Genomic DNA, 27236 nt, shown 5'->3' on the forward strand with positions numbered 1-27236 from the left:
ACTAAGTGGTTTCAATGGAAGAAGAAAGTCCATTTCAAAATGTTTATATATATATATATATATATATATATATATATATATATATATATATATATGTGAATGAGAGAGAGACACATACATAACATTTTATTTTACCATGAAACAGTCATACTTCATGTTTTTTGACTTTAGCTCTGGTCATTTTAATCTTCTCAAAGCATTTGAAGAGGAACTCGACCCACACCAAATGAATTACAACATGAAAACACTTTATTCGTCTGATATTATGGAGTACCTTATGGGAAACTGTTCAAAAAAAGAAAAGCAAAAAAGATATTATTGACTTGTATTTCATACAGTAACGATGAACCAGTAGATATTAAATGGCTTATTAAGGTATCCCACCGCTTCACTTCTTAGTAATCTATGGTCATAATTACAGTGCCTACTGAACATTAAGCAAAAACACAAAGATCACGAGCGTACAGCAGTTTGCTTCCAAAATAGACGGGACGATATATTCAACGTCTCGTAGCGTACTAGCATGCACTGTGGCTGGGCCTAAATGGGGAAAAATAGCAGCACAAGACAAATAGTGCCATGAAAGCCTGTCGGTTCTACAGTCTGGTTACAAAAGATATTTGTCAAAGCTTGGTGCTAGGCGTTCAAAACCCGACCCGACTCCACCCCATCGCTTTTTTTTGGGCAGAGGTGAAGAATGTAGGTGGAAAGGCTTGGGAATAATGCAACACTTCACATTCGGTCTGAACAGCAAGCGCCTTTTCCTGTCTGTAACGGTTTACGTTGGGAATAAATTTACAGTTACGCTTCATAAAATCTAAGGAGCTAAATGAGAGATGAAAGACTACAGGCCTAAGCTTCGAATAAATACATAAATAAATAAATACACACCATGCTTCCTTCACGTGAATGCGAGTAGTTTAGTCGGGCTTATTATGGATGCATAATTATGCTTATGAAAAAACGCCCTCAATACCTGCTTGCATACAAAACGTCCTAAAGCCTATAAAGACGGTTCTTTTTAAATCGAACTATACAATTGAACAAAATCCTAATTTAACTCTTCAAACTACTGACATTCACATTTGGTAAAGTAATTAAGAGTCCTTGTCAGTGCGATTACATATCAGTTCAAAGGACGCATTCATGTTTTGTAAACGTTGTTACGAAAGCGCATCTTTCGCTAATTGGCCGCGTTTGATTTTCCCCCCGTTGCTCGTCTTTCGCATCAAAGCGAGAATCCACGAGCGCGGCAGATTACCTTCAAAGCTCGTCTTCCGGTTCGAACGCGACGCTAATTGATAACGGGGAGGGGCGCTTGGAAAGCGTTCACCGCGAAACTGAACGTTCGCCCGTGGTGTCTAAACGCCCGAAGCTCGACAAATAACCCCTGCTCTTCTTTTGAGGGTCTGGCCCAGTCTGCCGTCCGATTCCCTGCGTTTGCGCGGTGCGTTTTTTAGGAATTCGCATCACGACAGCGATAAGAAACGTGTTGCGAAGTTGTTCATGAGCTCTAGTGTGTGTATACGTTACAGTCAAAAATGCGTTAGTACATTATGTGAACAAGCGCCTATACTACAGTTCCATGAGGATTTGCGAATTCAGTGAGGAGACTAGTATTCAGACAGGACGTACGTCGTAACCCATATAATAAATGTCATCATGCATGTTTTGCTTTTGTTTTTTATATAGAAAAACGATGTAACTTCCCCTTTAAATTGCGAGAAATAGCTCTGGAGATGAGTTGAACCCTAGTCGTCAAAAGTGTCGACCTCTTCAGTGCTTTTACAGGGACGTTTTGCTGAGGTCAACCTTGACCGGAAGTGGCCCCGCCTCTTTGCTCTCCTCCGATTGGTCGATTGTCATTGCGATCACTGGCGTCAAGTGATAGGGGTTGACCTTCAGGGAGTCATCCATGTACTCTTTATCTCCGTTGATGCTAAGCTGTAGATACAACATTGATTATCAACATTTAACCGGCCTAATTATGTATTCAAAACTACATTAGAGCTTCTTTCGAGTGGCCGGGTTTGTGCTGAATGTGCTGAATACTTGTTGGCTGCTTCTCCTCTGCTCCAGCGCATCCGTTTAAAAGAAATATTCTCTGCTCGTCTGGCTTGTGTGTCTTTGGTAGTGTTAGTTTGATGAATGAACGTGTACCTGAGTCTTGACGTGCTGCTCGGGTGCTGTGACCAGACTGGCACAGCTCAGCCACAGCATCACCATGATAGACAGAAAGAGACAAGCTGCTAAGATCCAGCGCGGCAGCCCTGAGCGCCTGGGGGAAGATACATGGGAAGAAGTTACATATTGATGATGTATACATTAAAAATTATGAGACTTTTAAAAAAAAAAAAAGTATATAGCGGACATGGTATGCGTCTAAAATATATATGAGCGCAATTATATACATTTCTTATATACATCATTTATACATTTTATAACATGTAAAATAAATAATATATATATATATATATATATATATATATATATATATATATATATATATATACATCATTTATACATTTTATAACATGTAAAATAAATAATATATATATATATATATATATATATATATATATATATATATATATATATAAATATAAAATACATACACAAAACAAAATACTTACAAATATATTATGTAATGTTAAATATGCCAGTAAATGTCAATTAAATGTAAAAAAAATATGTGTATGTATGTATGTATATATAATACTTTTGTATTTCTTTTTAAATATTACTTCCACAAATTACTGATTTTTTTTTTTTTTTAAGGCATTCAATTTTTTTTGAGCAATATTTTTTTTTATTGCCATCAAAATTACTAAACCTAAACGTCATAAAAAACAACTTGTGACAATTTTGCATCAAAATCTTCATATATATTTATGTATATATAAAAAGGCACACACACACACTGCATACATTTAGAAAATATAATTATTTTAGATAGAAATAAGTAATTTCTTTTAAATATATACATGCATCTGTGTGTACTTATATACATACATAAATATCCACAGTATACAAAACTTATTTTGGATGGTCAGCATATGTGTGTGTGTTTATTATATTTATTACAAAAATATGCAATGTTTAAGATTTAAAAGCATTTTACCACACTAAAGTGCAACTTAATTATTTTGATGTATATGATCAATGAACCGTCAAGTTGTTTCAACGTTTAAACATGTCCTAACTGAAAAAAAAAAGTCCCTTTCACCTTGACATGCAGCCCAGGAAGTCGTGCTCAGCAGCTGGGTCCTCGGCATGTTGGCTGACATGCTTTGCTTTCGCCCCAGGTTTTGCCGCATTCCTCTCCCCATGCGAGCGCCCACCTGGAAGGATGCAGAGGCAGCACTTTCAGCATGTGGACATTGATTTTATGACCCTCCGGCTTCGGACAAACTACAGCGGCGCGGCGCCGGATGTGTCGCGAATGAAAACCAAAGCTCTGGCTCTGGTCCTTGGCTCCACTTAAATGAGCTTTAAGAGGAAAAAAGAAAGAAAGCTGTCAGCAGCCATCTGGGGTGAAAGCGGTCACTCTTACCAGTATGTGGCCGCTGTGTGTGGGAGTTGACTTGAGGCCAGGGTTTGTCGACCACGTTGGAGCGTGGGGCTTGTAACTCAGGCAAGGAGTACTCAATCTCTGGCTGGCTCTGAGAGAATCAACAAACACGATGTCAAGGGCAGGAAACGGCATTATGGGATTTACTCAACAGAAAGGCTTCTGAATGAAACGATTGGGTATGTGACCGTTTTGTTGTGGTGAGGATTTCAACACAATCATGCACGGGGAGGCAAAGCAGGAATACAATTTTGACATAAAAATGCTCTTATTCTTGCAAACATACAGATGATGAATAGCACAGTTAAATATGATGAAGTAGAGGACATATGAGCAAAAACTAGCTGCCACCGCAGCTCCTTGTTGTATTCGCTTGAATGAGATTTCTTAAAGTAATTATGTTTAATACCAAATTTGATGTCATTTTCAATATTTTATGAAACTGGGTCGTCGCCGTTATATGGTTCTTTATGTTTATATGGTAACAGTAAAAAGGAAAAATTACACTGCTTTTTCTTAAAGAAAATAATTATATTCTACAAGAATACATTAAACTGATGAAAAGTGACAGTAAAGATATTTATGTTACATAAAACAAAAAATTTTTTCACGAAAAGTGTTGTGCTTAATATTTTTAGCATTGATAAACAAGAAATTATCATCAAATCAGCATATTAGTATGAATTATGAAGCATCATGTGACACTGAAGACTGGAGTAATGATGCTGAATATCTGAAATCACAGAAATATGTATTTTAAAATATATTAAAATTATATATTTACCAATATTTTACATTTTTAGACTAAATAAACACTGAGTATCAGATACTTTTCAAACAAATACCAGGAAAATCTTACTGATCCCAAAATACTACTGTTGTTTACATTAATCATAAATATTTTTGGACTAAAATATTTTACATTTAACTAATTTTATAACCTACAACTGTTTTGTTAACACAGTGTTAAGCACAATGCAATGTCACTGGTCTAAATCCTGCTCGCCTGTTTAATCAGAACCTAATATCGTCCGACTGCTGTGAATTTGCCTCACAGACACACTTGTCACGGCGCAAGACCGATAAGTCAACATTTTGGTTTAACCCCTTTAAGATTGTTTAAAAGCTACAGTCAGCTGCTTCCAGCTTGAGAAACCATGCAGGAACACGGTGTTAACAGAGTCCCCTTTCCACTCTCAATTACATGGCTGCCTGGTCAAACCGAGCACTAGACGCCAACTCTGACGAGAGCGAGGGGACTACTTGACTTGAATAAGAGCTTTTAAGCAGCCACTTTCATGCAGGATCCAAAGGATGTGATTTGAAATCTGTCTCATTAGTCTACGACTAGATGTGTCCCGTTCGGCCCCTCCGTCTCGCCCTGTGTGTGTAAATTAGTACATGTTTTTTTTCAGACTATGTTTCTTTAGTTCCCCCATGAGATCTTATTAAAAGAGATTTTTGCTCTCTTCCACGGAGTTCTTCTAAATCGGGCTCAGCAGAGCGGACCTCTGAGATAACCTCTCTAGGGAGGCTCATGTGAACCTCCGAAATGACCACAGAGAGGCAAACACACATGGTTTTTCATGTCAAGCCATGGTAGACAAGAACCCAAGGAACTGTTTGGAGTGTCATGTTATTCCTACGCTCTAATAGTCTGTAACTGGACGCATACGGAGTTGATTGGGATTGTACTTTTTACATATGTATAACTGACTGGTGTGTCCAATCTTAATTTCTAAAGATTAAAGGAATAGTTCAGACAAAATGAAAATCCTGTCATCATTTACTCACCCTCATCATGTTCTAAACCCATATGACTTTCTTCTGCGGGGAGAAAATCTGAAGTCTGTTTTCTGTGCTTTTTTTTATGCAATTACAGTGAATTACAGCAATTACAGGGAGTGAAGCGTTCGAGCTTCAAAAAGGGTAAAAGTATCACAAAAGTTCTTCGCATGACATGCACTATATTGATCTTGAGAACTAAATAAGTCGGATTAATGAACAAATCATTCAAGCGTGCGTTTCATGTACAACAGCGTAACTTGCTGCTTAAAGGGATAGTTCTACCCAAAAAAGAAAATTACCCATGATTTAGTCACCCTCAAACTATCCTAGGTGTATAAGATTTTATTCTTTTAGACAAATACGATCTGAGTTATATATATTTAAACAACATATTTAGCTTGAGCACCACCCATCGAGTCAACATGTTGTACTAACAAACAAAAAAAAATTCAAACCACAGGCCGAGAGTTGTGGTTTCAACCGTACAACTTTGCGAGTGTTGTTTCGTAACTACATTGCTAATGACTCACAAACAGCTGGTTTTGTGAACGGACTGAATTTTGCTTTGTTCCGTAAAGCTATTGCAAGACTTGCAAAAATGATAAAGAAACGGTCACTTTTATGGCGTTTTTTTTGCATCGTTTCTGAATGGTATTTATATTGTATGGACAAAAAATGTCATACGTCAGAAATGTTTGTTTGTGTTCCATTGAGGAAAGAACATCATATGGGTTTTTAAAAACATGGGGATGAGTACAGAACTAATTCTTTACATCAACAAACATGGGAAAACATGAAGTCATGAAACGCAACATAGTATGGGCAATTTAGCACTGCGAAAAGCTCGAATCTCTCAGTTGCGTTAATTGAAAGGGATGCTGTCAAAAATATCGAATCCAGATGTCTGCAAGGGATGAGAATCAAAGGGGGAAAAATGAACATCTGAGGAAGTTAATGTTGACTGGCCACAGACCAATGGAATCTTGCCATTAGTGAAAGCGGTCTGATGTGCATCTGTCACGCATTACCGCAGAACTCGCCAAAGGTGATCAATGCAGCTTACGAGACTGCCAAAAAGACGAGGCCGAGATTGTTGACTTCATAGTAAACAATCCCATTTCCCTTATTAGGAATTTGCTCGCTTTCTCCAAACCTGTCTTTTCGCATGTAGCGGCCATCAACATTGAACTAGTCCAGAATTTAAACAAAATGGCCGACCTCCTTCCAAACAAAAATCCATCGCACCAATCAGTGGCTTTTCAGCAACCGAGTCATGTTTACCCTTCAGCTCGGAGGAAATAGACCGATTCCTGTTGATTACCTCTGAGAAACTCATCAAAACCCCGGACAGAACGGACAAACATTAAGCCCAGACTTCAGCATAACCAATGTCAAATGTCCGCCTGGTACTGATGTAAAGCTAAGCTGCAGATCATAGCGTATATCTAGGGGATTGGGTATTTTTATATGGCTTTTTTATTATAATTAAAAAACAAAGACAAATATCTGGGTTACAGAGGAACTTGTGAATGATTTTAGTGTGGAAAAACTGCTTACTAACCTTGTGTGTTATATGCAATTTTCCAACAAACTTAATCTTACTGTAAAACTATTCAAACGGCAGCTCAAATAATAACAGAAAAATCTGTAAAATTGCCTAAAATTCAAAGATGCTTTAAAATTATGTAAAAAAACCTGACCACATTCACCTCAACGCATCCCTTGTTTTTTTAAAGAACAAAATTATTTTTTGCTAATCAAGATTTTCCCGTAAAATGTGTTGACTGAGCCAAACTCATACGACACATAACCAAAATGTTCCACTTGCAAAACAACCACGTTTAACATTTATGCCTAAAACATTAGCATAGTCCTAGTCCAATTCACAAACATATTGCCTGAATAATTTGGTTTAAAATACGATTAATAATAACCCGTTTACACGTTTTATTTGTATGCCTACATATTCCCAAAAATGTTCCAAATTAAATTTATGCTACTCTTACAGACACTCAAAGAGAACTTGAGCGTCAGAAGAACTTCCACCGGAAAACTTCAAGCATCAATCAAAGAGCTGAACAAGCTGGTTCATAAAGAATTTTACATTTGGTTTCTACCAATATCACTTGCTAGTTATTGGATTTTTTTTAACACGCAACTTCAGGGAAATTTGTGCAGTGCTGTGGGAAGCACTTGGGGAAGGTCCTTCTGAAGACCAAGAATTCTCTCCAGACTTTCCTCCGAAGATACGTTTCATTACTTCCTCACAAAAAAATCAAACAGATTATAACATAAATCACATTTACAGAGGAAACTTTCAAAATCCGGCTCACACCCCGTCAAGTCTAAACTTCCATATTCTTTTTTTATGCCGTGCTATTTATATTGCAGTTGTGCGGAGGTTCACGTAACTGTGAAAACTGCATCATCTGGGCCAAATGCACACCACAGCAGGTCTGTTGAAAAACAATCTGTTTTCCTTTCTCTGTTTAGACGCCCGAGGCAAAAGCCCATCATTAGTGCTCCACTTCCACCAGAAATGGAGTCTCGCTATTTCGACAAAGTTCTAATTCCATATGCTCGATTTAGTGCATAGGTAGCGCGATGCTACCGCTAAACCTTGGTTTTTTTTCCACTGTCTGTGCGATCTCTGGCCCGTGTCAGTACTTCACTAGGGCTGGCCATCTTCCAGCTGACCGCTAAATACAGGCAAGGCCTGCCGCAGGACGGCTGTGGAGGTTTTCTCTCGCCTCTTCAGCTGTCACAACCGTTAAGAGCGCATTCATCAGGGCTGCGACTAAACTGACAAATCATGGACGGGTTTATAATGATGGATTTCTACATTTCTATTTTTTTTTTTTTTTATTAAGTCACGCTTTGGGAAGTGAATTTTTTACATAACAGTCTTTATTCACGAGATGTTTTTGTGGTCGTCTAATGATTGTCGTCGGTTTAGAAACAGCAGGAATCTCACAAAAACATGTCAGGCTATGGATACAGTTGGATGACCTCCAGGGAGAATAAGGTTTCTGATTTAACATCACTGGTTGTTCTTTGAAGAACCAGCCCCATGCGCTCATATGATCCCAATAGTGCAGTGATGTGACCGCAACCTTCGTAAAACATACCAGATCTTGAAACCAAGAGCATATGAGAGTCACTAGAGGAATCTTATACGCCAGCGATTCTCAACTGGTGGGTTGTGACCCAAAATGGGTCACAGGTCTGATCTGATAGGGAAAAACAATGCTAAATGAAAATAATATAGCTTGAAACATTTGAAATGGAGGAGAAAATGCTTCTCATACATTTAGTTGCAGACATCAGAGGTTGAGTGGGTTGTTTATCTTTTGATTTATTATGCAAAGAGAATGGAGCTGTTGAAATTTAGGAAGCATTTGATCTATGTCAGAATAACAATGACATATTTCATAATTAACGTGTAATATTATTACATGTTTTTATTAGTGTACGTTCTATTAAAGACATTATTAAAATATACTTGTTTATAAATCATGTTAATAAAAAAAATATATTTCTTACCATTTTTTAGTTTTTTACAAATTTTATAATTTTGCATTTGTTACTCAATCTCTTTAAGTATAAAAATTGTTTTAATCAATAACGAATATTTTTTATATATATAAAAATTAATATTAAACATTTTGTTAACTGAAATAAAATATAAATATTAGACACTATAAAACATTTAATGAAAATTTGAAAAGTTGCCTTGGTGATTTACTGACAAAAACTGTAATAAAAAAAAGCTAAATTTAAAAAAAAACTAAACTGAAAATGATTACATAACATTGTAAAAACAAAAAACTTTTTTTTTTTTTTATATTAAATGCTGTAGTATAAATACTACTACAATAACACAGGGGGGGAATTTTATGTGCAGTTTATGGTAGAACTATAAATGTTTTCAAGATATCAGTTAACAAAATAGTATATTTAACAAAACAGGAAAGGTTTAGTTTTGTTAAACAGTTTTGGGTAACTACTTTGAGGAGCACAGTTGAGGTTTACTCAGAATGCAGAGAAACGAACCTGAAACACAACAACCTTCCCATCATCAGCCTGCAGGTAGAAAGTCCAGGTGGAAGAAATGAAGCTCTGGGCGGAGCTGACGATGTCATTGCACCAGCTAGACACAGCATCCATGACAGAGATGGGCTTGGGCCGGTTGGTCAGGGCCTTGAGCTGCAGATCAAGCCGAGAGCAATTTAATGGAGCTTGATGGAGATGTCAAAACATGACTGCAACGCAAACCCAAAAGGAAACAACCGAGAGTCGTACCTTCCTCCGTTTGATCTCCGGCTCAGCGGGTTGGCTGGCACACCCTGTGCTGCACGCCTCCTGCTCCAGCAGTTTACTGTAGGCCTCCTGGCATGCTGCACACACACACACACACACACACACACACAAACGATACCTGTCAGGCGGCTCCATCTTCATTCAACCCTCCCCACGGTCAAGCAGTCATCAATATCAACAAACATCTGAGCAGCAGCCTCCCGCACCAGAAAGCGCAGGATTGATTTTCAATAAAACAGCTTCCCTCATGCCTAGCAGCTTCCCACAGACAGCTCTGTTTGCCACTAGCACACAATACCATCTCTAGATAAAAATGAGCGCTATCAGCTTGTCGGCACACTCTATAGTATATGTCCTTGGGCTATGGGCACTTCATCCCAAAACATTAGCGTTGTCAAATGCATTTCGACAGGCGAAAAGATACCCTTTTTCTTTCTTCGCCTTGAATTCGTACTAGCGCACCGATTCGATATATTTTAGCAGCTCTTAAGCAGTTTGAGTCCTCCCGGGAAGTTTGTACTTGCGAGCGCTAGAATCATAATTACAGGAGGAGTTTAAGAGATTTTGGACAGAAAGACTATAGGTATGGTTGAAAATTTGGTCACATTAATTGTTTTTGCTTTACCCCATGTCGTTCCGAAACAATAATAGAGTCGTTATTTATATTTTCCTTGCGTTTATAAAGTATTCCGACTGAACCACTGATGGCAGATGGAGTATTCAGACGATACGTCCTTTTCTGGACCTGTAATTAACTTGACAGCCAATGGGACGGTCATAAGCCTCCCGGTTTGCATCTAAAATATCTTAAATTGCGTTTCGAAGACAAACAAAAGAACGACATGGGGGGGTGATTAATGACAAAATTAATCACAATCATTTTGGGGTGGAGTATCCCTTTAAGAAATCCAGGCACTTTAACAGAAATGTCGATTTTCGAAATTTAACAACAGGTTCTATTTGGTCACACTGATTTATGTTGACCAACAAAAAAAAAAAAAAAAAAAAAGTTTGCTTTAAAAGTGACTTCTCGTCTTGTTTCTTCAACGATGATACACAACAAAACTTTTGCAAATGTGACCAAGCCATTAAACTGCGTTCAAGTCCTCTTGGTAAGTTTGTGTCTACAATTGCTGAAATCAGAGTTGTGATATTAATTCAAGAGATTTTGGGGCAGAAAAACAGGACTTAAAACGACAGCACACCCAAAAATGAAAATCCCCCTCAATCCACCATAAGTCTATAAGACTTTCTTCATTTAGAGCCAAACAAATCAAGAGTTATATTAAAACTATCCTGGCTATACCAGGCTTTCTAACAGCAGCGAATGGTGGTTGAGATTTTCAGCCCAAAAAAAGTGCACCCATCCATCGTAAAAAGTCTTCACATGGCTTCAGTGGGTTAATAAATGTCTTCTAAAGTGAATGAATGCATTTTTATTCAATGCCACAATCTCATGAATGTATGTTTGACATTAAGCGGAAGCTAGAGATTACTGTTTATATAGCTTTAAATATTTGCTTCAGAAGGCCTTTATTAACCCCAAAGAAGAAAACTTTTTACGTTGGATGGATGCACTTTACTAGACTTTAAAATCTCAACAGCCATTCACTGCCATTTTAAAGCTTGAAAAAGCAGGGACAGTATTCATCTGAAGCAAGAAAGATATATACCCCTAGAATGGCTTGAGGGTCATTTTCACTTTTGGGGGAACCATCCCTTTAAGATGCGGTCACATTTACTGTCCATAAAATTTTCTTGGGGGAAATGCAGTGAAATATGGGACACTTCAATGTAAGGGTGAAAGAAACCGAAACTAGCTCAGCAAGCTACAAGCTAATCTTTATTTATAGCTGCAAGCTGCTAAGACAAACCTTCACATGGTAAATTGCCAACATGAAATACCAAAACAAGACTCTTTGCGCAAAATCTGTTCGTCTACATGAACCATCTGATCAAACGGTTTCATCAGAAAGATCTCAACATAACATGCGTATCCGTCTTTGCTTTGTTTAGGTGAGTTTGAGCTGACACTTTTTAGTTAGCTACTTCCTAAAACCGGTCAAAATAGTTCTTACCTCCCTGGCACTCTTCCTTGCTGGTGTTGATGCCTGTATTTCCATTCACAAACTGGCAGATGGAGTAGAGCCTGCAGCCGCGGTGACAGGCATTCATGATGGAGTCCTGCAGAAACAAGGTAAAGCCTTCATTCGGAATGTATTTTTTTTGTACAGCGATATATATGACTCCAAGAATAACTTTAATTGACGCTCGGATGTTTTCATCCATGGGGACGCTGCGGTCACGTGGAGGTTTTCTCAAAGGAGGTTTTATGCAACGTCCAAGATGAGTTCCTGAAAATCATTATGCAAGATGTGACATGCACGCGGTTTCCTAATGGCACAACCGAGGATTGATTCCCGGGTAGAGCACCGGATAATGTTTAAGGACGGAAGGGCAGAGTGTGGCGATTCAAAACCCGTGGAAGGTCGATTCATGACCTCAAGAGTAACAGAAGTCACCTTACCCCTCAATGACCTTCAGCGTCACCTTCAGAATTGACAAGAAACTTAATAAAACGTACATGTTTACACGGGGGTTTCCTCTGCACTCCTACGAAACCTGCTTTCTAAGGAATTATGATTCGCAAAAGCCAGTTACCTTCAGTTAACCCTAACCACTCACAAATTAGTTGATCATTGAATTTCAAGAACTTTCTTGCTTCGATTAAGCATAAATTAGGATTTGTTTCATTGTGGGCTCTGGCAGCGCTCGAACGAATAAAGTAATCGAGAAGTCATTTTAAGCAATCCTTTTGCTGTATTTAAACGAAGCATATCATAATTGTCACAGGCGTTCAAACGTCTGGGGAGTTAAAGCTAGAATTTATAAGAATGGTTTAAAATGAATTCTCATCCCAACAGATGAACCACCTCTAGTGCGAAGCGAACTGAGGAGAATCAGTATCTCTAGTTTCTAATTGTATTTTTACCAAACACTTCCTTCACGTGATTACGTAGCCTACGAGCTAAACGGCTGGAATTGAATGTCGCTTTCGGATACGGAGCAAATATCAACCTACGTCTTCACAAACGTTCATGGGCCAACATCAAACAATAGAGATGCGCTCGCGTGCCTCTTTTGCCGCGCTCAGTTTGGCGCATTTGCATCGTAGAACGTTCGTTGCGGTTTAAACGCATCCGAGAGATAGATTCAACCGGACGGGTCCACATATCGACCGTTTAATTCATGCGTCACAAAGCATCGTTCCCGGCCTGTTTTTGGTGGATGCGAAGCAACGTTAACGTTTCCATGCGGTGCCAGTAACTGGGACGCAGAAATCCACGAATCGATTAAGAATTGGCTCGGGGTGCTGCCAAATAACGCTCCCATCTTTGCGCAGTGTCTTTGCGCAGAACGGTTTTGTGTCAAAACGAACCCGGCGCGTTCCCAGTAGCGATTTTAAATCGCAGAACGACTTTATTTATTCACATCTGCAAATGGCTGCGACTCTGCTGAAGCAGCAGTAAACGCAAAACCCCATTAAACGCATTTTCCACGGGCCGTTACAATACATACTGCAAACGCATCTGGTACGCGGCACTTACTTTGGCGGGGCTTTTGTTTTTGATGGACATCTGGCATTGCTTTTTGCAGTAATTGATATCGCCCAGTTGGTTGTCAAACAGATCAGATGATGCCGCCGCCAGCGCCACCAGAATCAGAGAGACGAGCGCGGGAACGCCGCGCACCCTGCCGCCGAACTGGATCATCTTTTTTCCGCAAGATTCGGTGCACTGGCGCGTCTGCGGGGTTCGGTGCGTCTCGACCGGTCCCTGCCGTAGCTGCTTCGGATCGGCTCTGTCAGCCTCGTGCCTTTGATGCGCCGTGTCGTCACTCCTCACATCATCACGCACGCGCGCGCTGCGCGTCTCCGGCTAGTGCATTGCGTTGCAGCAGATCGGGCGGACAGAAACAACGGGGGTAAATGTGTCTAGTGGGCTACTTTAATGTGCATAAAAACAACACGGATGTTTCATTTCTACCACGTCGTGAAATTAAATTTTAAAGAGAATTAGTTGTGGCCCTCAAAATAATTGGCCAGCAATTAAACTCAAATTAAAAGCAATAATTATTAGTTATAAATAATAATGCATGAATAGTGCTTATATGTACGCTATACTTTATATATACTATGTAAAATTACAATATAACAATCGTAGGAAAATTGTACAAGTATTTTCCACTACTACTACTTATTTCTATAAACTTAAAAAAAAAAAAAAAAAAAAAAAAAAAAAAAAAAAATATATATATATATATATATATATATATATATATATATATATATATATATATATATATATATATATATAGCTCATATGTGTTTAAAGCTATAAGAAAAAATGTATTATGTTTGTCAGAAATGAATGAAATAATCTCTAAATTATAGTGTGTCCTAACTATTCAGGCATTACACAATTAGAGTAACATTGGGTGTGGAGCTGCACTGCACGAAACATGCCATTATAAATATGTAGACACAAAATAATCGTGTGTATTTGCTGTAGAACAAACTTCATATGCAGCCTACATCTGTTTCGTGAGGAACAGCAGACAAATACAAAAAGGAAGGATTTTGGGAAGGGTTTGTTTCATTATTTTCTCTTGTGGCCAACTTAGTATACAAAAAGAAAAGAAAACACTGGCTGCAGATGCGCTACTAATAATGACTTGTGGCTGTGTGGTAAGACATGGGAGGAGCTTGAGAAGAATCAACTTTTTCAGCTTTTGAGGCGTGCGCTATATTGATTCTCCTCCAAAAAATAAGTGAGTGAAGGTAAATCCGAGCGTCCTCTCCGCACAATGGTGCTTTCCGAAACCAGCAATGATTTTTACGAAGCTTTCTGGTGATCGAGGCTTTTCATTTTCAACAATTTATGTGGAGGAGAATGGATTATGCGTGCGCGCGCTCCCACCAGTATGACAAGAATCGAGTTGAGCGCGCGCGCGGCAGACAAATGACAATTTTAGTCATTATGTTGTTTTTTGTGGCGCTTCTTCCATATGCGCTTACAGCACGTAAGTAGAATTTCAAGTGTATTTGAAGTAATGTCATTTTAGAAGATGTCTACAAACGTCTCGTCTACACTTAAAGATCTTTTTGGAGGCGTTTAGCTGTGTTTTCATCTCTTGCTCACGTTTGTCAATTCAGAGGTCGTGTCTGTCTTAGTTTACGGTAAAATTCAAAAGTTAGGAAAGATTTATTCGTTTTAACTGAGGCAACTTGTCATTAGCGATGAGGCTTTGCAAAAGAAAAACGACAGAAATGTTCTGAAAACTTCTCGTATTGTTTAAAGGCGACCTTGTGATCGTTTACAGCACTTTGGAAGAAATGAATGCCAAAGTGTGTAAAGACATGACTGTAAGATGCAAATAGATCTATAATGGGATAATAACTGTGCATTAATAACCGGGAAAACCTAAAGTAAAAGAACTTGTGTATTGATTTTATAAAACAAGATTATCATTTATTTAAAAAGCAAACTCATTAAGTTCCACATCCTTCGCAAGAACAGATGAAAACTACATGATAGAAAAATGACTGTGAATAGAACTGTCATTCACTGGTCAGTTTTCTTTGATTCATCAGTTTTTCCAACCAAACAAAGGATTAAAAGAGCCCAAAAAGGTAAATCTTTCCTAACACTTTCAGTACTATAGTTTATACATTAATTATTCAGTCTGGTTTCCCAAATCTTCAGTGTTCCTTGCTGTCCAGCGGCACATGTTAAAGAGTTTGTCCACCTCCCACCAGGAGCAGAAATGATCTGCATCAACACTGTTTCCCCGAAGGCCAGTAGTAGCTCTTCAAATCCGGCCATTGTTCCCACTGAACAGTTCCCTTAAACATGAATAAATATGAGCTCTGCGGACACACAAGGCGAATATTTACAAGATGGAAAACCACTTAAGTTGCTGAAAAATGACCTTGTTCGACCTTTCCAACTGCGGCCATAAATCCAGTTGTAAAATTGCAGGAATCATGAAATCTCCTCTTCTTCTGACCCCCAGACTTGGCCGTCATATCCCCCCAGGATCCAGTGCTTCACATAGGCTCGAGCATGACTGCGGTGTGCACCATTAGCGCCGAGCTGGAAATAACAGCTAGATCCTTGTACTGGACGCTGAATGGAAAACGCTTGGCTAGAAACACTTATAAGGTCCTCAGCTCGACCGAATCCAGCGTCACACTCCATCAACTCAATGGCTCCTTGCAGCGGTCAGGAGACAACCTGGTTTGCCATCGAAGCAACGGAGAAGTGTTGGCTGGATCATGTCTTTATGTTGGCTGTGAGTTTGTGAACACTTCCAGCTTTTTTTTGCCATATGTTTCTGAATATTCATGCTGTCCTCTTATTTTACTTTAATTTGACATATAGCGCCCCCTGAGAAACCCATCAACCTGACATGTTGGTCACGAAACACCAAGGATCTCAGCTGCAGATGGAGTCCGGGAAGTCAAGGAGAGACATTCATAAATACTAAATATATCCTCAAGTACAAACTAAAGTGAGGTTTTGACACCAAAAAGCTTTATACCGACACTTGTTTGGCAACTATACTTTTTTATATGCAAATCTTCCATTTTAACAACCATCTAGATGGTACGGTAAAGAGAAAGACTGCGAGGACTACACAGGACAGCTGTATACGTGCTACGTTCCTCGCGACCTTGCCATTTTTACACCATATGAAGTTTGGGTGGAGGGGTCCAATCAGCTTGGCTCTGCCACTTCTGATGTGATCACCTTAGACATTTTAGATGTAGGTAAGTAACTAAAATATGCTAGTTTGGTGGAAAAAAATTGCGGTTGAGATCAAGGTGACTTGGGATAACTTCTCGCTTACTTGCACATAAATGCACAAAACCATCTGAATGTCTGGCATATGGTCCACACACTCGTCTACGTGAAAAGATTTTTACAGACTGTAAAAACACTTTCCAACAGCTGAAACATTTCCAAAAGGCAACTTGTGAAAATAGTACTTTAAAGGTCAATTGGCAGCTGAGAATCTGTTGGCAATTGGTTAAAATTGTAAATCAAATCACTTACTTGACATATCAATGCATTAATGGAATTAATCACAATTAAACTACATCCATCAATCAGCATTTTTTGTTAAGAAAAGTGAAGATATTATATTACTACATCTTTAAGGCCTCATTTCCTCATCTTCTGAAACAATAAGCTTTGGAATTCTCCATGATTGGCTTTGCCCTAAAGGTAAGCTTGATTAAAAAACACAGCAGTGGAGCATGTCCATTGCAAACAACAATGGAAATGGGAGATTGCCGTAGTTACGGCAAAATATAATCTATCTAATGAGCGTCAATGAAGGTTTATTGGAGATTCAATTACAATGAGCTAGTCTTTAAAATGAAAGGAAGAATCGTTTAACAGTTAACAACTTTCATTGGGTTTAATTAAGTTCTGAAAACGAGTTCCGTACGTGTTTGATGTGATGTTGTGAAATATTCATTTCAGTAACTACAGATCCGCCTCCTGATGTCCTTGTGAGCCGAGTTGGAGATCTGGAAGATCAATTAAGTGTACGTTGGGGGAGTCCTCCTGCTCTGAAAGACTACCTGTTTCAGGCGAAGTATCAGATACGATACCGTGTGGAGGAGAGTGACGAATGGAAGGTATGGCTGGAATGGTTTAGTCCATCCTCCTCCTTGAGGGTCAATGTCCTGTAGAGTTCGGGTCCCATCTGCCCCAACACACAGTGATTATCTATTTCAGGTGTTTAATTGGTTATGGAGCTAAACAATCTTAAAAATAAACATTCCAAAAAAGGGACTTCATAGTAATGTCACAAGAACCATTTTATATTTATATATAACCATTTTTTAGTTCACTCTTAAAAAGAATGTTTCTTTACTAACATTGATGGTTCAATAAGAAGTCCATGGAATTTTTCCATTCCATAAAAGTTTCTGTTTTTCACACTAAGAAAAAAAAAAAATCACTGTTCACTGAAAGGTTCTTTGGGAAGCCAAAACTAGTTCTTTAGTGGCATTGCTGTGAACATCACTAGAAATTAAAGGTTCTTCGTAGAACCATATGGCTCGGCATGGTTCGGATTTCCACCATTTTTTTTGCTGGCTGTTCCGATTTAAATCTAGCTGGTCTGTGTGTTCTTTGACACAGGTAGCGGGGATACTCTCTGGCCAATCGGTGTTTACCAATTTAGTGTTTACACGTCACATTTTGGTAACTGTATGGTACACTTGGAACCTTAGCCAAAGTGGTACTAAAAAAAGTACCAGATACTGTTCCCAGTGGAAACCTCCCAAAAGAGAATCACACCGTGCCGTACCAAGCATTGTTGTGCCAATAGATACCAATAAAGAACATTTATTTACATGAGTAAATAGCAGGATTTGTCGCCCCTGGTTTAGTCCAAAAGAGCAGGGGTGTCCAATCCTTATTCTGGAGGACCACCATCCAGCAGAGTTTACCTCCAGTCCTTATTAAACACACTTGAACCAGTTAATCAAGGTCTTCAAGATCATTGAAATGGTATACACTTTTAAAAATAAAGGTGCTTCATGATGCCATAAAAGAAACCTTTGTCAAAATGGCTCCATAGAAGAACCTGTAACATCTGAAGAAACTTTCTGAAGAGTTCTCAGGTTCAGGTTCTTTGTGGCAAAAGAAGGTTCTTTAGGCGATAAAATGTAAAGAACTAATAATTCCTTCTTTTATGGCATCACTGTGAAGAAGCACCCCTTTAAAGCACCATTATTTTTAAAAGTGTAGGCCTATTGGAGCTAAATTCTAAGATGATACAGGCCCTCCAGGAACAAAATCTTTAAGAGATCATTAGAATTTTGAAGGAATCACCTGGCAACTCCTTCCTTACCCTAATCCCATAATGATATCCTGCCATATAATGGTAGTTCATACCACTTGTGTGCTATATTTTAATTCTTTTGAACTAATCTGATAGCTGTTTTGGTTGAATTATTCATTTATCAACTAACTAATTAAGTTATGAAGCTTTAAAATGACTGTTTCTTTTCAGAAACCTGTCGTATGGTTTCAAAATGGTTGAACTAGAGTGCACTGGTCATATGGACCACTATTACGATGTTGTTCCAAAACTTTTACAGGTTTGGAAAGACATGAAGGTGGGAAAGACAAGAAAGAGTTTGCATGTTTGGGTGAACAGCTTTCCCCAATATAATGTCTGGTGCACATATTTAGATTATTCAGAGTTTTTACTTTCTATTTCTTATGAGGTTATCGATGATGCTGGGAACCAGACATCTTGTCGGTTAGCGGGTCTCAGAGCCGGCACAGTGTATTTCGTCCAGGTACGCTGCAACCCAATCGGCATCTACGGCTCAAAGAAAGCAGGAATTTGGAGCGACTGGAGCCACTCAACCGCTGCATCGACACCTGGCATTGGTGAGTTACGTCAATACGTAATAATGACGTGTCCCTTTACTTCACATTAGGCTTCTGCATCACAAGCTAATTAGATTCAAACCATATGAAAACACTGAAAAAAAACTTCAAGCTACTTGATAGAGATCTCTCACAAGCAGACTCAAAAGACTTCAGCAAAATGTCAGAGCGCTTTAGGGGACACTTGATGAATTCTTTGGCTTATTTTAGACTGATAAATTAAAAAAGTCTTTAGAGCATGTTCAGATTAAAGGGGTGGTCGACCTGAAACTTAGTGGAAACAGATTCGGTTCGTAAGAATTGATGTTACATGTCTTGCATTAAAGAGAGCATGTTATTAAGCTCTGTTTTATGCCAAGCAATATGAGTTATGGCAAGTCTGAGCTCCCCCTCCTGCATTCTGTGTTTAATGCTTTGGAGCTCATTAGCAGAGAGCTGGTAAATAGCCTATTATTCATGGGTATGTGCACATCGCTCAGGGCAACGCTGTACAATCGACAGCATTTAAGCAACTGTCGTCAGCTCGGGTTGAATTTAACAAATGTCTTACAAACGCATTTATCAGATGAATCGCATTGGAAATGTGTAGACACTAATTTAATGAAATCAAATAATGGACACTGCATAGAGCTGGATGATAAACTCAAATTTGAGGGCTTACTTATGTATCATACACAATATTGCTAGCGACTTAAAATTAAGCAATGTTGTCGATATCGGTCTATAAACATTGTGTCAGACTATTCTCACCAGTATTAAAGTGTTAGAATAGTTATTTTTTGTTGGTAATGCCTATTTAATTTCATGAATCAGTTCAATTGGTTTGAGTCATGAATAAATTAATTCCAAACTTGTAATTGCTAACGAAAACTGAAACAATTAAGTATAGTTTTCTTTAAAGTACATCTTGAAGTAAAATGAAATAAATGCATATTAGCTGAAAAACAAACAAACAAAAAAAGACAAACTGAAATAAATTAAAGTACTAAAGTTAAGGCTAAATAGAAATATTAAAAACAAAAATTAATAAAATTACATCACATAACCATAATTCCTAAATCTTAAATTGAAAAGTAAAAAGAAAACAATAAATATAAATATATTTAAAAAATAAATAAAAATAAATATATTTTAAATATAAAAATATATAATATTAAATAACTCAATTTAATTTACTTTTGTCATCAGTCAGAATTGGTGAAAACAACACTGGTTGTGCTTCATACATGATATTATGTTAAGTTATAAAATGATAATATAGAAATACAAAAAAAATTAAAAAGGGATTCACCAATACAAAAATTCAGACTGTTACCAATAGGATGATGATTATTTTCTTTTTTTGGCTGATAAATGGCAAATGGTAAAATTATTTAAGTCTTTTCTAATTAAATTCTAAAAGAAACAGTAAAATAAAAAAGTGAGTGTATATTATATATAGTGAATTCATGTAAATTATATATAGTGAATTATTTATTAAATTAAAAATTTAAGTTTGATATGTTCCTGATACATCATGCATCCCACACTGTCAAAATGCTGAAAAATAAATACATTTTTATAATTGCTCAGTCCTAGTATATTGTCAGCCCTGTGCTCGTTTTCTCTCATGTGTCTTTATACCCTATATATATTAGATTTTCTCGTTCCTGTTCCCATTTAATCCCATTTGCTCCACCTGTGTGTGTTTAATTACCTTGTTTAGTCCCTGGATGTTTAAACCCTGTGTTTCCTGCCTCTAGCGTTAAATGTCAGTTAACGTCCCTGCATGTACTCCCCTTTGGTTGTTTATTAAAGACTGTTTGAGTTGGATCCTCGTTTCCCGTGTCTCCTCGTTATCCGTCCCTTGTGAAGTTGTGATATATAACCACTATTTAAGAATAGAGTATTTTAAGAATGAATTTGCCGCCAATACTTACAGTTACGATTTGTCGTTTCTTACCAAAAGCACTAATATCACATTAATGCATTGCCATTTCCCAAAACAGACAGGTCACATATCGGCTCGTGCGAATCGAAGCCCAGCGAGCACAACTCGACGCTACGGAAGGAGCTTAAGCAGTTTTTCGGCTGGATGCGCAAACACTCTTACGGCTGTACGGACGTCAGCATCAAACTCTACGACCAATGGCGCGTCTGGCTGCAGAAAGCCCAGAAAACGCACGACCAGGTCAGTGAGGACACAACGCACTTCCTTGCGCGACACGTATCAAGACAACAAATCATTACCGTTGGCACACACGATATAAGGCCTGTGCGAAAAGAAGAAGAAGCAGCATTTTTGGGACCCACAACAAAGAGAACCAAAGTATCTGTTTATTCTTTTGATCAATAGGCTCACATTTGATTGCGTTTACTAATAGCGAAGCATCATATAATCTTCAGACGTTACCACAACAGAGAGGAAACGACCACTCAAAGTAATCAGCTGGAATGCTAATAAATTCCTTTTAGGTTAGACTGCGCGGCAAAGCTTCAGCTGCGAACCAACCGAGCCCGAGAAGTCTTGTGTGGCGTTCTCGAGCGCTAACCGACATCCGCTGCACGCTCTCTGAACCGATTCAGTGGTTACTGTTGCTTTGGCACTGACGACTGTTGGGAAACTTAGGTCGCTTCATTAGTCACACTGTCCTTTGAAGAACACGATGTAACTGCCACAAGAATGGCTGGTACCAATTACGCTTCTCTGTCCTCATATATCAACTCATCACATTCACTTGTAAATGCCATTGTCTTGCCTTTCAGGTACTACAAAGCGGTAAATCATAGTGAAACTCTAAAGAAGGCTTGGGAGAGTTTGCGGGGGCCTGCGATGACAAGGTTTTTATCACTCTCCAGTGCTTGGGACTTTCATTTGGGACGAGCCGAGACTGTCTAAAGGGATCTGCAAGGAGCCTGTCGTTTGGTGACATGATCTACTGTTTGCCTCCTGCTGCAGTCCCCATCAAACACGTCAAAGGAAGCACGCTTTTGTCTCAGACAATGTTATTTATAAGGGCATTAAAACATAAAGAAAGACTCCAAATTACGAGAGAGCATAAAATGTTTTTAAGAAAGAAGATAATAGGGCATTCTCTCTTTCTGATTGACCTTTCATCCAAAAAAAAGAACCTTTGCAACTCAACGATTGGAGAAAAAAATAATAATAAAAAATTTACAAACTAATTTGCTGAAAGGGAGAATTCGTAAGCGACAACAAAATATGAGCATTTAAATATTAATCTTTAAAAGTGAGTTACTTTAAAAAAATTAAACAAGGACTGATGCTGCGGATGGTCCAGAATAAACAAAAGCACCGTAAAAGTATCATAAAATAGTCCATTTATCACTATGTCCCAAATCTTCTGAAATCATACAATTTTTTTAAAGACATATTGAAATTTAAAGGGATAGTTCACCCAAAAACTCACCTTCACATATCGTTCCAAATCTGTAAGAACTTTGTTCATCTTTGGAACGCAAAATAAGATATTTTTGATTAAATATGAGAGTTTTCTGACCCTTATTAGACGGCAAGGATCCTTACACAACCAAAGCTCAGGAATCTGGCAAGGAGATTGTTACAGTAATCCAAGTGAGACAACAAAATAATGACTCTATACAATAATGTTATTTTTATTTTCTTCGCGCACAAAAAGTATTCTCGTAGCTTTATACTCCCGAGTTACGTCTTCTGCCATTTTTGAGAGTTTTACAATGTAAAGCATACGCACACTTTAACGTATTTGCGTGTGCGTTGTAATACTCTCTAAAATGGCAGAAGACATAACTCGGGAGAAGAGCGGCTGAGTTTTGTTTATCATTACATCCTGTTTTACCAATGTATTTACTAGATTTCTGGACCTGGGAACATTTGAGTCGTGTTGCTGTCTAAGGAGGGTCAGATGGCTTTAAGTCATTGTTCACTGAAAAACTAGTAAAGTCGTAAATGAATGAAACTTATCTGACCGAGTTGTTAATAAATATCGAGTTAGATCGACTTCACTGAATAACTGTTTCTGACACAAAACTATCACATGGCCTCAGAAGACTTAGGTTATAAAAATGAAAAACAAGGACATTTACAGCTTACTGATGTTTCAAACTAAATGAGCAATATTACGTTGCTACTTAAAAAACAACTAACTACGATACTTAGTTACTTCATGGAAACTAATGCCAAAAAAACTCCAAAATGAACAAAAGCATCATAAAATTGATCCATCTGACACTCTTCACTTCATTTCTGGTAGAATTATCAATGTTATAAATGAATTGTTTATTCGTGTCAGATCTTGTTAATGAATCAGCTGATCCAGTGTTTCTTCTCGGCTTCAACTGAACCAGCGAATAATTGTTTCTTACCCAGATCTATCATTTGCCTTCAGCAGATCTGGAATGTTTTATTTCATTATCTAATTAAAGGAGATGACAGGAGACCTTCTCATTCTGAAGCCGTATGATAGTTTTGTGTTTGAGTTGTTATTCACTGAAAACCTAAATCCGTCCTAAAGCTAGTTCATGATTCAATCAGTGATGTTCTGAATGAATCGTTCTTTGGAACCGGATCTTTTGAATGAATCGGCTGTTCCAGTTAATGAGTCTATCTGAATAATTCATTCACAAATGACCTCAAGCGTTTAACTAAATGGTCCGATTCACCTCATCAAACGATCGTATGACTTTAGAAGGCTTCTTGAAGCTTTCACGTAAAAAATATAGAGGTTTGGAATTAAATGAGGGTAAGTGAATAATGACAAACGTTTAATTTTAGTGTACTGTTCTTTTAATTGTTAAACGTACATGTCTAAATTGGTGTTTGAAATGCAGTTTGCAATTGGTTTGTCCTCTGTGTTCAAAAACATTATGTAAATACTGTATCATTATGTATAAATAGTTTTGTCTGTATAAATGTCTTCAAAATATTTAAGGAATGTTCATATATATATTGTAACACAGTAGCCTTTGCTGAATATTATGCTGCACAGAATAATGAACGCCATTTACATTCAAAATGAACAAATGTATGCTTTCAGTGAACACTGTTGGTGGTTGGTTTAGCAAACAAAACGTCATAAGCTGTACTAAATGTATAAAAAAAATTATGAAATAAAAGATGCCAAACTCTCTTTAATAAAAATATGCACTGCAGAGCCTGCAGCAGCAATGCACTCCGACTCCTGAGACAGCGATCGATACCTTAGATCGCTCTTCATCAGAAAGGAAAGTTCATAGAGCATCCGACTCCATCTCTGTCTCCCCGGGATTGACCGAATCTCACTCCGGCTCCTCCGAGTCATACTTGAAGTCTTGCAGAATCTCACTCAAAGCAGCCGTGTTCTTTATAATCCTGAAAGAGGTGGAGAGAAACTGTTTTTTCCATTCAGACGTTTAGAAGAACAACAGTTTTTAACCTGATATACACAGAATACATCAAAACCAGGATGAAACAACAGTAAAATATAGAGTGCGGCCTAATACTTTCTGAACATTTAAAAAATTTAAAATTAGATTATATAACATATAAATGATATGCAATAACCAGAAATACGCTACATGGGTGAAAATGATATTTTTTCCTTTCACGCCAAACATCACGTGGATATTAAGCGAAGAACATGTTCCGTGAAGGTATTTTGTAGATTTCAAAAATATGCAAAGTAAACAAAATCTATGCACAAAGTTGCACTTACTCCTGTTTGACCTCACGGACTTTCTCTTGGAAATCCTCATCTTCTGGGTGATCCTGGGCGTTCTGCTTGGCCAGCTGTAACTTAGCTGTCTGCAAACCATAAATACGGGCAAACATTAAGAATACAGTAACCAATTTCAAATACATTTCGTCTCATGCACGAAGAAGGGAGGAGAAAAATTATTTATCATACTAATTTAAGCAAGAAATGTTAACTAAATCACCTTTCTAACTAAATATGCACATCCTAATATTCCTTAGAAAACACCTTAATGACCCAGCGCACAGCCTGAAATGCTGTATCCCATAATGCAATGCACTTTTCATTTCCACCCTGATGAATCAACTTGAAGTATTTGCAGCGGCAATGTTTATTCACTCATTATTTTATCAACTTTGGAATAAACATTTTTTTTGGAAAAAAAGCAGTGCCCACCAGCTCTAATTTCTCCTTCTCTTTAATCTGCAGTTTGTCAATGTGTTCGGAGAGGTCGGGCCGGTCGAAGTCTTGGTGCAGCTGCTCTTTAATCTGCAGAACCTCTTTGGAAATGCCGCAGAATGCTTTCGTTATCTCATGTACCAGCTGTTTGTAGCGATCGAAGTCATAGTGGGGCCCCGTCCTTAAGTACGCCTCATGACCCCTGAGGGAAAAAACAACTGTATTGCCTCAAATAACCTCAGACAGACGGAGAGATGTAGATGGATAGAAATGAACTGACTCCTCAAATAGTTTGTATGCCTCCACACGCTCAGCTTGAAGTACATAAAATCTTCTGACCAAATTTTTGAAATCTGTAGGTGCCTAAAAAAAACAAAAACAAAATAGATACAGAAGTCGCAAACATCCAAAATACAGTATGAATCCCTTGCTGTATACATGTATATTTATAAACAACAGTCAAAAACATGGTAATTTTTTTAGGGACATAATTAAAAATGTATTTATACGCTATTTAAATAAATAAATAAATATATTATTATTATTTTTTTTTTTTACTTTATTATTCTTGAATTATGTGTAAAAAATGTTAATACGTAACTTTATGCTCACAATTTATTTTAAGGTAATTCTCGTTCGTAACAAACCATTACTAATAGTTAGGTAAGGTACTTGTTAAATGTAGATATTGGGCATGATTAGGTATGTAATATATGACCATGCAATATAACAGACAATATGTTTATAATAGACATGCAACGTGATTTAACTGTGAGAATTAATCCGTAATTACACTGAAGTTTTACCAACTGTATTCTATTAGAATTCTACTCCTGTAAGTTACACACAAGCTTTAGCAAATTCCCTACGCCGTTTATACATTTCTACTTAGCCAAATATTCCTAAACGTACACGATACAACTAACGCGACAAAACTAACTTACCATGCTGCTGTACCTGTGTTTTCGTAGCTCTTTCCTGCGACATGTGTCCGTTTCGTTTAGTCACGCCGTCGGACTCACTTCCTGTTTGGGTGCGCGTAAGACTACGTCATGTGACGTCACCTCCCAGCTTTGGTCTCAGGCGGATATTTTGCTCGTAAAACAATTGTTTACTGAAAACGGCCACTTGTTAACTTATAAAGAATTTCTTTATGGTTTTAGTGTTCCCATTAGGTTCCCACGAAAATCGGCTGTCGTTTTTGATGCCATACCGTCTGGAGATATTATACTGTTTCTGTTGACCCCTATCCTTTTTAACTTTTATATATTTCATTGGTGGGAAATCGTGTTTTTCTGCCTCTTCTTCTAATATGTCAGTACGTTTGTTATATCCTAAGGATTTTGTATCAAATCCATATGTTATGATTTATTGAAATGCATATATATATATATATATATATATATATATATATATATATATATACACACATATATATATATACATATATATACACACACATATATATATATATATACACACATATATATATATATATATATATATATATATATATATATATATATATATATATATATATATACATATATATATAGAGAGAGAGAGTGCACTGTCATTACTCTTATTTGTTTTTAAGTGCTTTTACAGAAAAAAATTGTACTTAGTAAATATCCATCTTGTTAACAAAATGTTATATAATATAATATATATATAAATGTTACTATAACTCATAAGAAGGCTTTAAAAACAGTTCAAATGTATGAGCTGTTCAATCTATCCCTTTTATTACCACATAATGTGTTTTGTTTAATTGTCTACCCGTCTAGTAATTTATTTGTATTGTCATTATAATTTTTATTAATTTTTTTAAACATTTATATTATATTTAGTTTTTTAATGGTTGATATAATGTTAATGATAAAAAAAACCTCAGAGGTATTACATTTTTACGTATTATGGCGTGTAACTAAGTAAATAGTAATAAAATGATAGAAAAGATAAATATTT

The 27236-nt window shown here is 37.4% G+C and overlaps 4 protein-coding genes across 10 annotated transcripts in view; 1 reads left to right on the top strand and 3 right to left on the bottom strand.

The window, feature by feature from the left end:
* The window catches only part of LOC122327734 (CUGBP Elav-like family member 5), a 1183696-nt gene that overhangs the window by 695259 nt on the left and 461201 nt on the right, over nucleotides 1–27236 (bottom strand). The window lies entirely within an intron of this gene.
* Nucleotides 232–13610, bottom strand: tmem59l (transmembrane protein 59-like). The gene is made up of 8 exons (XM_043223317.1): nucleotides 13288–13610; nucleotides 11758–11863; nucleotides 9662–9756; nucleotides 9413–9565; nucleotides 3554–3662; nucleotides 3227–3341; nucleotides 2161–2278; nucleotides 232–1944 (listed from the first exon to the last, which is right to left on the bottom strand). The coding sequence occupies exons 1-8, from the start codon at nucleotides 13450–13452 to the stop codon at nucleotides 1786–1788; spliced, it is 1020 nt and encodes a 339-aa protein (XP_043079252.1). The 5' UTR covers nucleotides 13453–13610; the 3' UTR covers nucleotides 232–1785.
* On the bottom strand, nucleotides 11758–26307 carry rex1bd (required for excision 1-B domain containing). Of its 4 annotated transcripts, none has more exons than XR_006247709.1 (6): nucleotides 26226–26293; nucleotides 25549–25631; nucleotides 25266–25470; nucleotides 24831–24919; nucleotides 24337–24487; nucleotides 11758–11863 (listed from the first exon to the last, which is right to left on the bottom strand). XR_006247709.1 is itself a non-coding variant. In XM_043223341.1 (5 exons), the coding sequence occupies exons 1-5, from the start codon at nucleotides 26213–26215 to the stop codon at nucleotides 24415–24417; spliced, it is 453 nt and encodes a 150-aa protein (XP_043079276.1). In that variant the 5' UTR covers nucleotides 26216–26307; the 3' UTR covers nucleotides 23906–24414. The 4 variants fall into 4 exon arrangements, 2 of the variants coding, with proteins under 2 accessions (XP_043079276.1, XP_043079275.1); XR_006247708.1 differs by lacking the exon at nucleotides 11758–11863 and adding an exon at nucleotides 17319–17455; XM_043223341.1 differs by lacking the exon at nucleotides 11758–11863 and having other exon boundaries at nucleotides 23906–24487; nucleotides 26213–26307.
* On the top strand, nucleotides 14123–22702 carry crlf1b (cytokine receptor-like factor 1b). Of its 2 annotated transcripts, XM_043223287.1 has the most exons (8): nucleotides 14125–14761; nucleotides 15755–16033; nucleotides 16123–16252; nucleotides 16345–16511; nucleotides 17230–17387; nucleotides 18990–19158; nucleotides 21147–21328; nucleotides 21904–22702. In XM_043223287.1, the coding sequence occupies exons 1-8, from the start codon at nucleotides 14620–14622 to the stop codon at nucleotides 21925–21927; spliced, it is 1251 nt and encodes a 416-aa protein (XP_043079222.1). In that variant the 5' UTR covers nucleotides 14125–14619; the 3' UTR covers nucleotides 21928–22702. The 2 variants fall into 2 exon arrangements, with proteins under 2 accessions (XP_043079221.1, XP_043079222.1); XM_043223286.1 differs by having other exon boundaries at nucleotides 14123–14761; nucleotides 21147–22702.

This window comes from Puntigrus tetrazona, chromosome 22 (genome assembly GCF_018831695.1).
Source record: "Puntigrus tetrazona isolate hp1 chromosome 22, ASM1883169v1, whole genome shotgun sequence".
In the NCBI taxonomy this organism is placed as follows: domain Eukaryota; kingdom Metazoa; phylum Chordata; class Actinopteri; order Cypriniformes; family Cyprinidae; genus Puntigrus; species Puntigrus tetrazona.

Coding starts and splice junctions, on each gene's coding strand:
- rex1bd (XM_043223340.1), bottom strand. CDS start 26,255: ATGTCGCAGGAAAGAGCTACGAAAACACAG. Junction 25,632..26,225: donor AAAGAGCTACGAAAACACAG/GTACAGCAGCAT, acceptor TGTTTTTTTTAG/GCACCTACAGATTTCAAAAA. Junction 24,920..25,265: donor AGAAGGAGAAATTAGAGCTG/GTGGGCACTGCT, acceptor TATGGTTTGCAG/ACAGCTAAGTTACAGCTGGC.
- tmem59l (XM_043223317.1), bottom strand. CDS start 13,452: ATGATCCAGTTCGGCGGCAGGGTGCGCGGCGTTCCCGCGCTCGTCTCT. Junction 11,864..13,287: donor AAAACAAAAGCCCCGCCAAA/GTAAGTGCCGCG, acceptor TTGTTTCTGCAG/GACTCCATCATGAATGCCTG. Junction 1,945..2,160: donor AGCAGCACGTCAAGACTCAG/GTACACGTTCAT, acceptor TTGTATCTACAG/CTTAGCATCAACGGAGATAA.
- crlf1b (XM_043223286.1), top strand. CDS start 14,620: ATGTGGAGGAGAATGGATTATGCGTGCGCGCGCTCCCACCAGTATGAC. Junction 16,034..16,122: donor ATCATGTCTTTATGTTGGCT/GTGAGTTTGTGA, acceptor TTTGACATATAG/CGCCCCCTGAGAAACCCATC. Junction 17,388..18,989: donor AGGAGAGTGACGAATGGAAG/GTATGGCTGGAA, acceptor ATTTCTTATGAG/GTTATCGATGATGCTGGGAA.